This window comes from Cnephaeus nilssonii (assembly GCF_951640355.1).
Source record: "Cnephaeus nilssonii genome assembly, chromosome: 23".
NCBI lineage: Eukaryota > Metazoa > Chordata > Mammalia > Chiroptera > Vespertilionidae > Cnephaeus > Cnephaeus nilssonii.
Genome location: NC_137094.1, coordinates 12142594 through 12159204, shown reverse-complemented (window position 1 = coordinate 12159204; position 16611 = coordinate 12142594). Strand labels below are relative to the sequence as shown.

Here is a 16611-nt window from a genome sequence, read left to right as displayed (position 1 = left end):
TCAAGGAGGACAAAGCTCCTTCATGGAGGGTGGGCAGGGGGCGCACACGGGAGGAGGGAGCCCTGCCTGACCTCAGCCTCCGAGTCTTGCCCCCTTTCCTGCTTCAGAGCCCCGCCCCCCAGGCCCCTCCTGCCCACGGAGTCTGTTTGAGGGCCTGAGAGGAGGGGGTGCCATCCAGGAACAGGTTAAAACGCCCCCAGAAAGCCCCGCGCTGCAGGTCCCGGGGCCTGCCAGGCCCTGGAGACCCCAAAGACTCTGGAAACTGAGACTGTGCCACGTGCTCGGGCAGGGAGCCTAGGGGCCCCTAGAGCCGGAGGGGCCGGCGGCCAGGCCGCCAAGGAAATAGAACCTCCGCCAACACCCCACTCCAGGCCCGAGCTCCAGGGAGCAGCCGCCAGGAAGACCCCAGAACTACGGCCCCTCCCTCGCAGAGGCCCAGGGAGTCAGAGGGATGTGCGACAATCCGAGTCTGAGTAACTGCCCCCCTCCCGCCCCCAAACTCTCGAGGACGTGAGGGGTGCGGGTGCAGGGCAGGAGCCATCTCCTAGGCTGGAATGCGGGCCACAGCCTCCCTGGGAGACAACACCTCCCCTTGAAGAGCCGAAAGGCCAGGCAGCTCCGGCCTCGGTGGAGACGGGGCAGCGACCTCAACTCGCTGCTCACAAGCCCAGGGACCCAGGTCCGCACCGCTCTGGGCTGAAGCCGACCCGACCCGCGGCGGGGTTTGGGCTGCGGAGCTGGGCGCGAGCGAACGTCTGGAGACCAGCGCCCCGGCGCGCACGCAGCGGGCGAAGGCTCCGCGCTTTGCTTTGCCACATGGAGAGCTGGAGAGCGGGGAAGCTGGCGTGGGCGTGTGTGTTTGGTGTGTGTGTGTAATTGTGGTGTGTGTGTGTGCGCGCCCCTGCGCGCGCCTGTGCACCCGATGGGGGAGCGAGGTTATTAGACCCCCGCCTGCCCTCCCCGGAGAGCCGCGCGCGGGTGGCGGTCCCTCCCTCTGCGTCCCGCAACCTTGCTCGGAGCGCTTGGCCCATCGCTGCGGACGGGGAGGCTGGGGAGGCTGGGGAGGCTGGGGAGGCTGAGTCCCGCAGTGAGCAGAGTGGGTACAGCTCGTAGGAGAGGGCGCGGCCTGGGCGCCGGGAAGCGGCGGGCTCTCGCCTCTGCTCCGCTCCGAGGCCCGCGCGCTGCGGCTTGAGCGCGCCTGGCGTCCGCGGTCCCTCCGCGCGCAGCCTTCTCTTCCGTGCGCAGCGATCTGGTTCTCCGTCCAGGAGTTTCTAGCTTTCCCGGCCGCCCCTACCGGCATCGAGCGCCCCCCCCCCCGGGAAGACCCCAGCCGTCCCGGGGTGGGGCAACCTGAGCCGAATTGCGGGTTTCCTCCCCACCCCGCCCGCCCGCCCGCCCGGAGAGGCCCTGGGTCCTGGGACTGCTCTTTCAAGTGAACTTCACATTCCCTGGGTCTTGCGAGTCTCCGTCCATGAAAACGTGGGAGAACTCCACTGCGTATGGGGAGAGCCCCGTGAGCATTTCACTGGGAACGTGTTCAGGAACGGAAGTGGGGGTGGCGGAGGAAGGGGTGCCTTCTACCAGCCTCTGGGAGCCCCCGACCCCCACCCCAAGGTACCCGCCTCCCAGCCCGCCGCGCCCTCTCTGGCTGAACCTGGCGGAGACGAGGCCTAATTTTACCCGAAATCACATCATGACAGTCCCTGGGCGAAGAATGCCTTCACTTTGGGAAACTGGGCCCAGGCGGGGATTTGGGGGCTGCAGGCGCCCCCCCCCCACCCCCCGCAATGGGCACGGTAGCTGCGGGGAGCATAAAGCAAAACCTCTACCCCCTCTTCTCCCCAGCCGGGTCCTCAACCAGATGCACATCCCGCCACGTTACTCTCCTTAAGGCCAGAGCTGGATTCAAGCGCCTCCTAATTCCATGTTCTCGGGAAGTCCTAGTTCCAGGATTCCAGCGCTTGGGGCTTGGGAGAAAACGGACTTCCATAATAAAGGCAAACTTGGGGTACAGAGAGAATGCGGCAGTTCCAGTAGCAGAGCCGGTGGGAGGAATAAAGGAGCCACCCCAGACGGGGCTGGAACCCCAGGGCAGGTGGGGAGGCTGCTCACCCATCTTGGGGCACATTTAGGGGTAACAGCTGGCTCACAGTCCCCTTCAGCTTAAGGTCCCTCCTGGGGCCCCAACCTTTCTTTCCCCTTTCTGCCTGGGACCACCCTGGTCTTCCCTCTCCCTCCCCACGGTGCACATTCCTCTAGGGGTTCCGCTTGCTGCCTGGGGGGTGGCGGGAGGCGGTGACTGGGGTAGGAAATGATCAGCCTTCATCCCTGGGCTGTGCTCTGGGGCTTGCCCAGGTGTCTGATGCGCCCGACCAGGGAAGGCTAAATCTGGGGTGTCTACTCTGCCCCTGGGCCCGAAAATCCGGAAGGAACGTTTTCAATGTGCTGGAGCAAATGGGTCAAAGTGGAGAAGAAGCTAAGCCAGACTGGGGAGCCTTCCCACCCTGGCCAGGGGATGAGGGGGTCCTAGGCTCCCTGACCTCACATCTGGCAGAAGCACTGTTCTCCATGACAACCAACCCCTCACCCCATGGATCATTGGCCTGTAAGCGGTCTGTGCCCTCCCACAGCCCGGTGCCCAACAGACCTGGGTGATCAGGCTCTTCGACAACAACGTCTACCTGTTTTAAAATCTCCCCAAAGAACTTTTAACAAACTCCAAACATTCTGTAGTTGCGAGGGAAGTTGAGCCGGGGAGGACCTTTGGTCTTGGAGAGAGGTTTGACTCTTCAAAAAAAAACTTTGCGTTGGTCGCCCCACTGGCAGCGGGGAGTTAAAATAGGTTTGCTTTATGCCAGCTGCACTGTGATGGGGAAACTGCTTCTCAAATCAGTTTGGGGGAGGGGGCAATCATGTGCCTGTAGAAACCTAATTATTAGGGAAAAGTGTGTGTGTGTGTGTGTGTGTGTGTGTGTGTGTGTCTCGCACGCTCATTGAAGGGTGCAGTTTTGTAGCCCTATCACTGGCCAAAGGTGAGCCAGGAGGCGGGAGTTCTGGTCTCAGGCTCTGCCTCCCTGAGACCTTGAACGAGACACCTTTCTGCCATGCAATTGCTTGGGCATCTTTACAGCCATCCCAGGCCTGGCCTTCCTGCCGCAACCACTGTGGTCTGCCTGTCCTTCCTTCCACCAGGACACCTCCGGCCACACCTGAGCAAGCGATGTGTTGCCCTGGAATTGCCTCCCGGCTCTGAGTGGCCACCCTGGGAGTACAGGCTGTGTCCACACTGACCCCGCAGGCACCACCGTCTTCTCCATCCCAACTCCATGTCTTCCCAAAGCCTGCGAGCCGCTCACGGCACACTCCTGGAGTCCCGACTTTCCGTGGGGGAAGCCACCTGCCCCTAAGGGGATTTGATGGCCAACTGGCTCGCAGGCCACACTCAGGGTCACCCAGCGCCGCGGGCTAAGACCCCTCTGAACTGCTAGAGCGGCTTAGCCTCTACCCCATCTCTGTAGCCACGCGGCTCTGAGGTTGCAGCCCTTACCCCAAAGCTCTAGTCCCCCCTCCAGCCGCTGTGACCTGCTGCCCGGGCCTAAGGCCCAGCGCAGAGATCCCTGACCTGACCTTGTGACCGCATCGCCCCGGCCAGCCACGCAGCCTTTCTTTACAAACCGTAGTAAACATTTTTATTTACAAGGTTGTGGCGTCCTACGTGCAGCAGCGCGTCTTTGCGACCCCCCTAGCGCGGGAAGGCACTGCGGAGTCACACGTCACAGTGTGAGCTGCTTGTATCCGGGAAAAGTGTCCGTCGGGGGGGTGGGGGGGGCACTGAGACTCCCCAGGCCACTGCGCAGTGTGGGCTGTGCCACCAGGCGGCCAGCGAGGGGCAGGAGGCGACCCTGGCGAAGGAGGCTCCCCCGATGCGTCTCTGGCCCTGTCCCCGCGGCCAGCACCAAAGAGTAGGCACGAGATCCAGCCGCGCTGGAAGGCTGGCTGGACTGGAGTCTGTCTGCGCGCACGGCCTGGTCCCCTGCGCCCTGGTCCAGTCTACGGGCCTCCGAGAGGCGGCTGGGCGGGCTCCGGGCTTTTGGGGGCGCTGCTGAGGCTGGGCTGGGGCGCAGGGAGCAGCTCCGGGGCCAGGCCGCCGCCGCTGCTGCCCAGGCTACTGGCGATCCCCGTGCCGGTGCTGCTGCTGCTGCTGCTGCTCAGGCCGCTGAAGCCGAAACTGCCGCTGCCCCCGCTCCCCACGCTGCTGGCCGGGACGAGCGCGCCGGCCACCGAGGCCTTGATGACGGTGGTTTGGTGCGGGGAGCGCTCGGCCCCCTCAGTCCGCTCCGTGTCGCTGGGGGCCATGTCCAGGGACTCCGAGTCGCTGCTGTCGCTCTCGGCCTCGCCCTCCGAGCGGCTGGGGCTCCGCTCCTCCGGCTCGCCGTCCGCCGCTGGGGCTCCGCCCGCCGGCTTCTCGTCCGCCTCCTTGTCTTTGTCCTTCTGGGCCTGCGCCTCCTTGGAGTGCCGCCACTTCATGCGCCGGTTCTGGAACCACACCTTCACCTGCGCCGCGCGCGCGCGCGGGGACAAGACGGGAAAGCGCGGTGAGACACGGGCGCGCTGCCATCCGACCGGCGCGCGCACCGGGGACGCACCCCCAAGGCGCCTCTAGGACGCGCCAGGCCCTGCGCTAGGTGCAGGGGCCCAGAGGCTGCCCGAGGCGAGAAACCGGGAGATCGCCAGGGGTCCCAGCCTCAGGACGCACTGGGCCTGCTTCTCCAAACGCGGCTCTCCAGGCGCCAGCCCGAAATTGCATGGGTACTTGTTGGAAAGGCAGAACCTTGCAAACGCGGCGTGGGGGGGGGGGGGGGGGGGCGGGAATCTCTACTCTAAATGGATGCTTCCCTGAACCCCACCTGTGTCAGGGCCTTCCCAGGAATCTGACCGACCCGTGGCCCAGAAAAAAGGCACATATATCCCCAAGATTTCGCGCACCAAGGTGAATCGATGTTACGAATTCCTGCTAAGTCGTCCCCCTCCTCTAACGCCACTGTCCGATGCAAGTCCCCCCAAAAGCAATTCTTAAGGAGGGACTGTAGGAAGCACAGAGGGGGGTAGGGGGTTCAAAGAGTGGATTCCAGAGGTGGGGGTACCGCTGGACCTTCCAGGGAAGAGCGGCTCCTCGGCATGAGGGCACCGAGCCCCTGCCCAGGATAAAGTAACCCCACTGTGAGCTCAGAAAACTCTGGAATCAAACCTGTGCACCGTGGAGAAAGGGGGGTAGGGATGGGGCGGGGGAATCTATATAAATACAGACGATCCCCTGGGGGACCCAATGCCGTTCACACAAGTTCCAGCTTCCCTTTTAAAAATAACATCCACAGCTGGTGGAAGGCGGCTGGGCCCTTCAGTGTGGTGCCGGGGAGGGGAGTTGTGCAATGGAGGACAGAGAGACCCAGAAGTTGGGGGGCGGGGGCACCAAAAGGCGCCATTAAAAAAAAGTGCCTGCCGTTGGCTTATGCCTGCTCAGAACATTCGAACATTCAGTAGCCAGGGGTGTGGCAGAGGGTGACTCCTCTAGTTTCAAAACTCAAAAAGGAAAAAAAAAATCCAGTTCTTGAATTTGGGGGAGGGGGGAGGGGAAGAATTCGGACATCGAAGGCAGGCGTGATGGATTTGTTATTTTCTTGAAAAGGATTCAAGTAGGCAGAGCCCCGAGCCGGCCCGTCGGCCGTGCTCTGAAGCATTCTAAGAAACCCGTTTTCCTTCTCTCCCTCACTCCCCCCACCTGAGATTTTTTCCGTCGGAGCTGATGCCGTTAGAAAATCGGACTGTGGCCGCTCCAGGCGGACTGCTTGCCCGACCAGGGCGAAGTAATTCCGTTTGAAATGATGTTTTCACTTCCTCACAACTGGGGATTTCACAATCCTGCAGCAGCAGCAGGAGGGGGGGGCGGGGAGGATGGAAGATAAAAAAAAAAAAAGCCAACAACAATCCCTTGCCTTTGGATTTCTATCTCTTCTGAAATGAACTGCTTCCTACAGCGAATTGCAGTGGAGTCGGGTCCGTAATTATTATCTCCCTGGGCCTGTGTGCTTTCTCAGCGGTTCTTTGGCCCGCCGGCCAAAATAAACAGCCGCTGCCTGCGGGCACGCATCTTAGGAGATGGGCTATATGCCTTCCGTCCTTCGCCTCCGCTCTCCTCTCTCCTGCCTCACGTTGGGGAGTCCACAAAGTCTCCCTAAATTCAAGGCCTCGTGTTTCCGCGGCAGGAGAGTGGGTGGGGTGCCCGGGTCCTTGGGCCTGGGACGGTCGGACTGCGTTGGGCCTGCACGCGGGCTTACCTGAGCATCCGTGAGGCCCAGCATCGCCGCCAGCTGCTTCCGGTCGGGCTTGGTCACGTACTTCTGAATCTCAAACCTTTTCTCCAGGCCTTTCCTCTGCAGGTTGGAGAAGACCGCCCGCGACCATGAGCGCTTCCTCTTGTAGGTCTGGGGCATAGTGTCCTTGGTGAGCACGGCATAGGGACCTGCGGGGTGGGGGTGAGGGGTGGGAACCAGAGAGAGAGAGACACACAGGAGGACCGAATTAGTGCCCTGGGCCTAGGGCTCACAGTACTGCTTAAAACTGGTCTGCTTAACCCTAGGCCCTCCCCGCATCCACAAAGCCCTCCTCCAAGGAGGGATTTTACAGCTTTTGAGAAGGCAATGGGAAGGCCTAAAGCAAGTGTATGGTCTGAGTTGAGAAGCTCAGCGGGCCATCCATTAATTCCAAAGGGAATTAATGCTTGGCCATCAGGCATGGGGAGGGCAGGCGAAAATGTCCCCCAGGCCTGAAGAAGCTAGAGATGTCAGCCTGGATATTCCCTCTCTCTGCCTCTCATCTCTCTGTTGTGTGTGTGTGTGTGTGTGTGTGTGTGTGTGTGTGTGTGTGCGCGCGCTCATGCGCCCAGGCGAGGACCCTAGATGCAAATTCCTGGGGCAAAGGGTTTGAAGTCATTTCAAAATCTGTGTGTGTGATAATAAGCAATGCCTCTTGCAGCTGCATTTTCAAAGCACCCCATCCCGAGAAAGGGCTGGGGAAAGCCCCTCGCCCCCGCACATAGTTCCTGGGCTCCCCAGGCTCCCACCCCTTCCCTTCGACTGCCTGCAGAAAGGGAGAGAGCGAGCCAACTCCCCGGGGAGAAATCTTTCGGTTTCTCTCCCCCGACGTGGTGACCTCCCGCACCCCCCCCACCCCCCACTCCGGGATGGCTGCACCGCCCTCGCCACGGGAGGCGTCAGTCCCGAGTTTTCTACTGGGCGGACTCGCCCGTCCCGTACCTGGAAACGTGTCTTGAAACTGATGCTGGACGGAATTTCTCGGGTTCGAGCTTAAGGGGCTGAGGATGGCAGACGCCTCGTTCATGGGATCTAGGGATGCGAAGAGCTGGCCGGCGGAGGGCTGCAGGCCTGGGAGGTGCAGCCCGGCGGGCCGCCCGCCCGTCAGCAGGGACGTGAGATCTGGGGACCGGGGGCGAGAGAAGAGCCGGTTACACACACCCCAGGCAGACCCACACCCTTTGGGCTGAGGTGCTCCTCCCCTCTCCCCCGAGCCCTCCACTTTCCTGATGCAAAGTCAAGAGAGACCCCCTGCCTCCACCCCAAGCCCCTCTCTCTCCCGATTGTGGACAAAGGGGCGAGGCTCGAAATGGCTTTAAGCCGACAACACGAAACCACTCTCAGGTGCCTCTGGAGAATCCCAGACCTAAACCCTCCGCCGGAAGAGCCCGCTCTGCTGTCTCCTCTGGGGAGATGAGAGTCAGATTTGTTTCGCCACATTCCTTGGGTGGAATTTCTCTCTAAACCAGACAAATGGACGGGAAAGGGCTCCCCAAAAGGGCTTTCCCTAACAAATAAGAGAGTTTCCTCTCTAGATATGTGATTAAAGACAAGGGATAGCCACTTTAGCAAATGTTCCCAACAACAATTTGTATGGACATTGACTCTGTGAAGAGCGTTTTTTTTAAGCATTCCATTTTTATTTTATTTTTTACATAGAGCAGGTGAGTTTTAAACCTAGTGTTTCAGGGTCTTCCCACAATTGATTTTCTTCTCCCTCCTTTGACCCATGTGTCCTGAATTGTAAAAAACGCTCAAAGGTGCCCCAAATGGACCGCGCGCGTGTGTCAGGGCCCGGGTCAGAGGCCTGAGGCCTGGGGCCCAAGACCTACCTCTCAGCGTGTTGCCTTCTTTGACTTTCGGGTCAAATTCTGCAGACAAAATGCGGTCAATTCCAAATTTGAGGTCCTTGCTGGAGGGGGCTGGGGCCGAGCCGCTGTGGTGAGGGTTGGGGACCCCGCGCGCCCCGGAGGAGGCCGGGGGATGCAAGGCCCCCGCCCGGGGAGGAGGTGGAGGCTGTTGCTGCACCGGTTGTTGTTGCTGTTGTTGCTGCTGCTGCTGCTGCTGTGGGTGGTGGTGGTGGTAGGCGGCCGAGAGCGGGGACAGTCGCTGCGGGAAGCCAGCCGGGACTTCGGAGGGCGCCACCACCGGGGTGGGCCGAAGCGGGGATCTGGCGGCAGCTTGGAAAGAGGCGTGCGGGTGAGCCGAGCTCAAGTGCGCGGTGAGGGCAGCGGCCGAGGCTCCGGCCAGGCCCTCCGGGGCCGCCCCCGGCTCCCCGACGCCGGCGTGCAGGATGTCCGCGATGCAGAAAGAAGGCTTCTTGACCGCGGCGGGGTCTAGAGGGAAGGAGCAGCCGCCCGGGCCGGCCGAAGAACAGTAAGCGGCCGACCAGAGGCTGAAGTTGGAGGCGTAGAAGGGAGCCAGCCCGGCGGCAAACATCCTGGCGGGGTGCGCCCGGCGGCCGCCGCGGCCTGGCTGGGCCCGGTGGATGGGTGGGTGGGTGGGTGCGCGGGGAGGGGCGCGCCTAGTCCAGGAGGAGGCAGCCCGCCCGGCCGAGGACGATCCGCTTTCGGTTCTCCGTCCGCTCCGAAGAGAAGCCAGGGAGCCCCCAGCACCACCGAGGGGGGCCGGGGGGGGGTGGGGAGGCGAGGGTCGGATCCGGCCGGTCACAGTCGGCCCTGGCCCCACGGAAGGCGGCGGCGCGGGACCCGGCGCTCCCCCGCGGGCTGGAGGCGAGCTAGGGGCGCTGGCGCGGTGGCGGGCGGCTCCGCACGCTCCGGGGAAGCCGGGGAGACAGGGGCCGGGCACCGAAAGAAAAACCCCAAGAGCTAAGCCCTAGGAGCTAAATTTAAAACAACAACAATAATAATCCGTTAGTTTAAAAAAAAAAAAGTAATAAGAGGGGGGGGGGAAAAACTCCTCTCTAAAAACTCCCAAAGTTTTGGCAGGAGCTTTCGAGTCCGACTCAGGGTAGGGACCTCGATCTGAGCGCTCATTGGCCACCCCGGGGACCAATCAGAGCGCGGAGTGGAGGGAAATTGGCAAAGAGGGGCGTGGCCCCGCGCTCGGCCACGCCCCCGGCCACGCCAAAGTGTTTGCCGCTGCCGCGTGGGCCGAGCGGGGTTCCGAGCGTCCCTTTCCCCGGCTCCGGGGAACTCTGACCCGCCTGTGCTTTCTGCGGCGCCCGAACCGGCACCGGGCGAGGAGAGGGGGGTCACAAAGACCCGGAGCCCTCGCCTGGGGAAACCGATGGTCCCGCACAATTTACCGCGGTGCGTGGGCTGCCTCCCGGAACGCGCGCTGGGGGCCCCTACGTGTCCATCCCTGGACATCACTCGGCCCCCATTTTTTTTTTCTTTTCAAAATCGGGCCTGTATCCCGAAAATCGGTGTCCTCCGCGAGGCTCCATCTCTCGCGCCCCACGCTGCCCAGCCCTCCTGAGCTCTGGGGCAGGAATGCGGGGGGCCTTGGGGACCCCGCCCAATGTAGCACCGCGTCGGCCTCGCCGCCTCCGAAAAAATCCTCCGGGAAGAGAGGGAGGAGCGGTCGTAAATTAGCTTTATTCGGAGCTGTCACACGGTGACAACTTTGAACGAGTAACTTTTCAAACAAAATAAGATGGATGTCTCCCAACGTCTGCCTCGGACGCAGCCAAACTTTCCCCCAAGCCTCAAAGACAACAAAAAAAAGGGCCGCCGACCGACCCGAAATCCGGGCGAGCGGCGGCGCGCGCGTCCGTCCCCTCCGCGGCCGCACCTTGTAGGAAACGCCACCTCCCTCCTCCGCCACATCCCCGATCACGTGGGCTGCGTTGTTTTGCAAGTGCCCACAAGAGCCGATTTCCTCGGGGTTAAATGCTACTTTTCAATGCACCGCCTGCCGGCCTGGGAGCCCCTTGGGCCTGGTCGCGGGAGAGGCTGCAGGGGCCGCCAGCGCGTTCCTTTCGCGCGTCGGGTCTTAGGAGCGCGGCGCAGGGGGGCGGAGGGGAAGGGAGGAAGGGGGTACCGTGGGGCGAGTTCTGCAACATCCACATCTTTATTTTAAGAATTCGTTTTCTCTTTTAAATTATAGTCAGGACGGATTTCCCCACCCCTCTCCCAAACAAACCACAGGCCACCCAGACGAGCCCCATTTGCACATTTTAAGGAAGAAAATAAAATAATAACAATAATGAAACCACAACATCTTTTGTTTTCGATGGTACTAAGAAGCATCTCTTAACAGAGCAGCTGTGCTTCTGTGGCATTTTTTTTTTCTTCAAAAAAAACACACACACACACACACAACTTTCAATATAGTTTTGAGGCATTTTAAATTTCACTTCAGCACTGAGGTTTCTTTAGCAAACAAGCCCGGGAAGGCAACTGAACTTGCCCGTGCATATCGGCAGTTTAGGATTGGGGGCTAATTAAATTCATTTTCGGGGGTTTCTAGCTCCTTGTTGTAGATGTTGTCATTTTAAGCTTTGACTTTTCTCCTGGAAAGTAATCCATCACCTCGAACCAACTATCACTGAGTACACCCCAGCTCTCTCTCTCTCTCTCTCTCTCTCTCTCTCTCTCTCTCTCTCTCTCTCTCCCCTCCCTTTTGCACTAAAGGGTTTTCTTGCCCAGCTCCTCGCAGCCAGGACAAAGGTGGTATTTCCAGCAGCTGCAATGGAGGGACGTGAAGGGCGAAGGGCACGGGGCGCCCTGGGGAGACGCAGTTAAACCGGCCGTTTCCAGCCACAGGAGGAGTGACCAGCATCAGGCCGCTGAGGCGCTCCAGTCGAGCCGTTGCACGCAAAGGCTGAGGATCTGGCCAGAGTCCCGTCGGTCGGTCGGTCGGTGGGAGGGCGCGGCCCCTGCAGCCTCACGGACCGCAGGGAAGTCACGAGCGCGAGAGTGGGTCCCTTTTTCTAGGGTCACTTCCAACTTTGCTGCAATTCCGATTTGGCCACATTCCAGCCGCGGCCTCTGCCCAAACCCCGGGTTCCCAGGGATGCATTTAGGACTCAACCCAGGTCGCCAACCCCCCCCACCCCCCCAAAGAAGACGCGTCCCTTGGGGGTGGGCGCGGGGTGCAGACTGGGCGGAATGCGGGCCCACCCCGTTTCCCCAGAGGTGCCCACGACCCGCATCCGCAGCACTTAGAGGCCAGGTGTGCGGGGCAGGCGGGGCGAAGGCGGGACTGGGAAGTCGGGTTCCCCCGCCGATTGCTACCCGAGCGAGCCTTGCGCTCCTGTCTTATCGAGCCAGGTCGGCGGCTCGACTCTCAATTGCGCCTTGGCCCGCGCGCCCTCGGCCCTCCCTGGCCCTCGGCTTCATTGCGCCCTGGCCGATCTGGAGCTCCGAAAAGGGACACCTTTGGAACGACCCCCTGCCTACCCCCTACCCACCCCCCCAAACACACACACACACACCCTTCCCCAGGCCCAGGCCTCATTCCTGCCTCCCCTTGCCCTGGTCTGAGCCCCAAAACTCCCCTCCTCCTCGCTCCCCACCCTCCAACCGAGAAAGCGGCAGGAAACCCGGGCCGGCCGGAGTTCAGGTCACCTCCTGTTTTTGATGGGCTCCAACTCGGACTAAATGAGCGGATGTGCCTGCGAGATTGGTCTCAAAATAGAAGCTGCCTCAGTATTTTAGGATACTGCAGAAATCCTTATTTCTTCCGGAGAAAAACTCTATAATGACTCCTAGCACTTCCCCTTTTCATATTTGTGCAACTTTATCTCCACCGGCAAGTTGCTCGGGTGACGCAAATCCGCCCCTGTTGTATTACAACGACCAAAATAAATGCGCGGAAATCAATCCCCTTCTAGCAATGAAAATATAAATATACAGCTGCGACTTTCCCCTTTAATCTGGGCGCTCCGAGCGGCTCGGAGCTGTGGCGAAAACGAGCTGGTGGAAGAGCAATTGCGAGGGGCGGGCCGGCGGGGCGGGCAGGCTCTGGGGCCAGAGGCCAGGGCTCCCGGGCCTGGATACCCCAGACTCCAGCAGGAGTGAAGAAGGACCTGGATGAACCGAATGCACTTGAGCTTAAATGCGGCTGCGCTGTCCTTGGGGGAAGCTCATGTGTAAAGATGATTTCGCCCGAGACGGCATAGCTGCACCAGCAAATCACAATCCGCAATAAGAGCACTGGAGAGAGTTCTTGATGCTGAAAGGTCCATTCCACAGCTTTGGGGGGTGGAGGGGAGGCCATCACGCAGGGGTTGCTGGTCAATTCTGATGACTGTCTTTAACCTTTTGCACTCGGATGTCGAGTGTGACTCCACACGGTTAGCATTAGAATAAAGGAATCGAGAAAAAAGCAAGCGAGTGCAAAGGATTAAGGCATATGGTTCTCCCTTCTGTATTCCTGGGTAGACACAGCCAAAGTATTGCCCCATCCTGGGAACGCAGGGTGCCACAGAAGGTCGGTTTTACAGTGTAACAATGTGGTCTACGGGGATTTGGGGTCGGAAGAAGGGGCCTAAATCAGAGGTGTGTGCACTGATTGAAGCAAGAGATGGATCCCATCACCCTTTAGCTGTCTTCAGAGCCTCCATACGTAAACCAGTGCAAATTCTTGTCCTTAAATCTGGGGACCCAGCTAACACACCAGTTGAGCATAAAAGCGCAACGAGAGTGAATGCTAAGCTTTGCTGATCAGAGTCATTGAACTCTGCAAGGGCTCAGCTGTCCGGATCTGCTCTCTGCTTTTGTCTTTTCTTACAGATTCTGGGCAAAATAATGTATAAAAGGCCGTTGCTCTATAGAATGAGACAACCCCCCCCCCCCTTTTCATTTTAAATATTCTTTCAAATATGGTACTTTCTGGTTTCCAAGGAAGAGATGGAAACAATGATATGTCCACAGTGAGGAAGAGAAAGCGACAACGTACACGCAGCCGTGTGAGGACATGAGGGATGTTTGGCCATGTGGGCATCGGCATATATTCCGCCTGTCACTCTGCCAGCTGAATGCTGGGCCCAGTGCTCGGGTTTCGTGGTAGATGTGGGACTTCTATGCCTTGTGGATGTCAGTTTTAGAGTTTAGGACTCTAGAGACTAACACCTCCCCGTCCCCCCCCCCCCCCCCACACACACACCCTTTGGATTATACTAAGTAACCCACCACTCTCCTTTCCTGGAGACGTTCAATATTCCAGAACTATATCGAGTTTTGGGAAGATAGACTTCGATATGGGCTAAGAAAGGCAAATAACCATGCGACAAGACCACAAGGTCCAAAGTCACTTGATTTAGTCCTTTTCCTTTTTCTGATCCCCCAGGTGTGGCAGACTCACAGGCGGCATCTCCTTCTGTGGCCACAGCCCTGCCCTTGACCCCTCGGGCACCAGGTCCCAGCATCCCCTCCATCCCTGGAGGAGCCCACCTAGGACCAAAAGCCGGTTCTCTGCTGACACCTGCTGGGCCATCTCCGCATTGCTGTCTGGCAGCCCGCAGCCTTGTTGTGATGCAAGCAGGGGCTCTTCCTTGGGCCAAAAGGCGGGTTTCTAAAATCCGCTCCGACCAGCAGCTGTTTCCTTGCCTGATGCCCACAGTATGGAAAGATCTTGTATGATGTGTTTAAAATCGTACACCCTTCAGTAGTAACAACTAACATTTGACAGACCTCAAGGCCCGTTGACCCGTTTACGTGTGTTATCTCCAGCAGAACCCAGCACAGGCCTGCAGAGGCGATCGGAATTTATCATCCGGGTTCCAGTTTAGGAAGTTGATCCTCAGAGAGGTTAAGTGGCTTGCCTGAGGCTGCCTAGTTAGGAAATGGTGTTCCCCGGGAGAGCAGGCCACATTTTCTGACGCATCAGCCAAAATTCTACCACCCGGCCAATCTCTTTAGGGGAAACAGTTTATTCGGAGGGAAATCTCTCTGCCCCCCAAGTCAGGATGTACCTTGGTTCCAGGCAAAGGGGCTGGAGAATGGAACTCTATCCCAGAGATGGTCCCGGGAAGACTGTTACCCAAGGGCAGGTTGGCGACCACATCATTCATGTGTGTCTCGAGGTATTAGGAAGACCCTAATTCACACTGGGGCGCACCAGGTCTCTCTTCCTTTCCTCCCAGGAGCCATCTTGGTGGGGAGGAGACAGAAGGGGGTTCTGAGAATTGAGAACTCAGGTCTCTGTGTGGGAGCACTGGGCACGGGTTCCCTGCCGGGGGCTGAAGAGGGAGATTGGAGGGTGGCGTTTTAGAGTTTTTGTAGGGTCTGCCCTCTCTGCCCACGTGTGCTGTAAGTGTGAGAAGGGAGAAGAGCTAGGTACCCTGCCAGTCATTTCCCCACCAGCACCCAACAGTTTTGCAGGATTTCAATGCCCTATTTGACTACAAATAAGTAGTTCACTTTTGAAGTTCATAGCCACCCACCAATATGTCTGTATTATAGGTATTCGTGTAGATACAGGTGTTTTGTGATTAGTGGCCCTTTTGTCTGAGTATCTATATATATAAAAGGCTAAGTGACTGACCATACATCTGTCTGTCAGGCGACCGACCGGCCGGTACCTATGACACACCCTGGCAATTTAAAAATAAACGTTATAATAAATAAATAAATATAAAAATAAATGTTGACTCGCGCATGTGCGATACATATAAAGCTCTCACTGGTGCCAATCGCATGCGTGTGTTTCGATCTGTCATTGTCGATCGTGAATGTGGTTGACACTCCTATTATAGAGAAAGGGCGAGTAGCGATATTAAAATATTTCTTCTAATTAATTTCCTTTCAATGTGCACGAATCCATGCACCGGGCCACTAGTTGGGTATAAAAATGCCCCTAATACTAGTTTCCACGGGTCTTGAAAGAGAATCAGAGTTGTAAATAAGGAGAAAGGCAAGTCTGGGGTCACAGAGGACCTCAGTAGGACCAGGATCCTGCTAACCCGTGTCCCCCTGGCTCAACCTGGTTCAGAAACTTTGTTCCCTGGACTAAAGCTTGGGGTGGGGGGTGTAGATGGAGACCAAGGCAAGAATTTAAGCTGTTTAGGTGCTAGAACTGACAGGCTAGTCAGTGACTTCACCTTTAACAGTCCCTACTATAAAAAACACTGTTGCCCTAGCCATGTTGACTCAGTGGATAGAGTGTCGGCCTGCAGACTGAAGGGTCCCAGGTTCGATTCCGGCCGAGGGCACATGCCTGGGTTGTGGGCTCGATCCCCAGTGGGGGGCATGCAGGAGGCAGCCGATCAATGATTCTCTCCATCATTGATGTTTCTATCTCTCTATCCTTCTCCCTTCCTCTCTGAAATCAATAAAAATATATTTAAAAAACAAACAAACATTGTAATAGAACATGTGTACAACTGTATTCAGTCACGAATTTATAGACAGAGCACCCGATGATAAGTGAACACCCAGCTTTATGGTTAGTTTGCACATATGGTCACATGCCCTTCGAAGTGATCAGTCACTTTTGAGTTTACACTTTTGAACACTGGGCTAACTGCTGTGTCTGTTTGTAACTGGGCACACATACCTGAGCTGTTAGGTTCAAAACAGTATTTGCAAGTGATTTGGAATGCTCATACGCCTGTTGAAGAAGGCAAGGTTTGGAACATAATGGTACTACTTCCATATCCTCACTTTATAGAAAATAAAACACGATGAAGGTACATTTCCTCTTCAGGGGGTTTATCTGATTTCTCATTGAGTGGTTAGCTTTTTTTTTTTTTTTTTAATATATTTTATTGATTTTTTTACAGAGAGGAAGAGAGAGGGATAGAGAGTTAGAAACATCGATGAGAGAGAAACATCGATCAGCTGCCTCTTGCACACCCCCTACTGGGGATGTGCCCGCAACCAAGGTACATGCCCTTGACCGGAATCGCACCTGGGACCCTTGAGTCCGCAGGCCGACGCTCTATCCACTGAGCCAAACTGGTTTCGGCTGAGTGGTTAGCTTTAACGGCGCTGTGACAAATCACATTTCCACTACCAATTATGACATTACTCTTCTCCCCACATCCCCACCAGCCATAGATGTCACCGTCCTTTTAACTTTCACCAACCTGATATCATTCTCTCAATTTGCATTTCCCTGACTTCTGCTGGGAGGGCCCCATTTGCCTAGGCTCTGACACAGTAGGTGGCCATAGTCATTCATGCTTGCTTCCCTAATGGCTAAAAACACAGATACCTCTCCAAGTGCCCCACCTCCTCCTCCCCCAACCCCCCATTCCCAACGTGGCCAAGTCAGGAGGAACCCCAAACGCTGGAGCCCTCCACACCAGCCTGTAACCTCTCTCCAGCAT

The 16611-nt window shown here is 57.9% G+C and overlaps 1 protein-coding gene and 1 long non-coding RNA gene across 2 annotated transcripts in view; one reads left to right on the top strand and one right to left on the bottom strand.

The window, feature by feature from the left end:
* LOC307094675 overlaps window positions 1-16611 on the top strand; it is a 532375-nt gene that overhangs the window by 344011 nt on the left and 171753 nt on the right. The gene's annotated exons all lie outside the window — the stretch shown is intronic.
* On the bottom strand, window positions 3710-9318 carry HLX (H2.0 like homeobox). Its single transcript, XM_079763707.1, has 4 exons — window positions 8204-9318; window positions 7314-7493; window positions 6336-6520; window positions 3710-4554 (listed from the first exon to the last, which is right to left on the bottom strand). The coding sequence occupies exons 1-4, from the start codon at window positions 8808-8810 to the stop codon at window positions 4051-4053; spliced, it is 1476 nt and encodes a 491-aa protein (XP_079619833.1). The 5' UTR covers window positions 8811-9318; the 3' UTR covers window positions 3710-4050.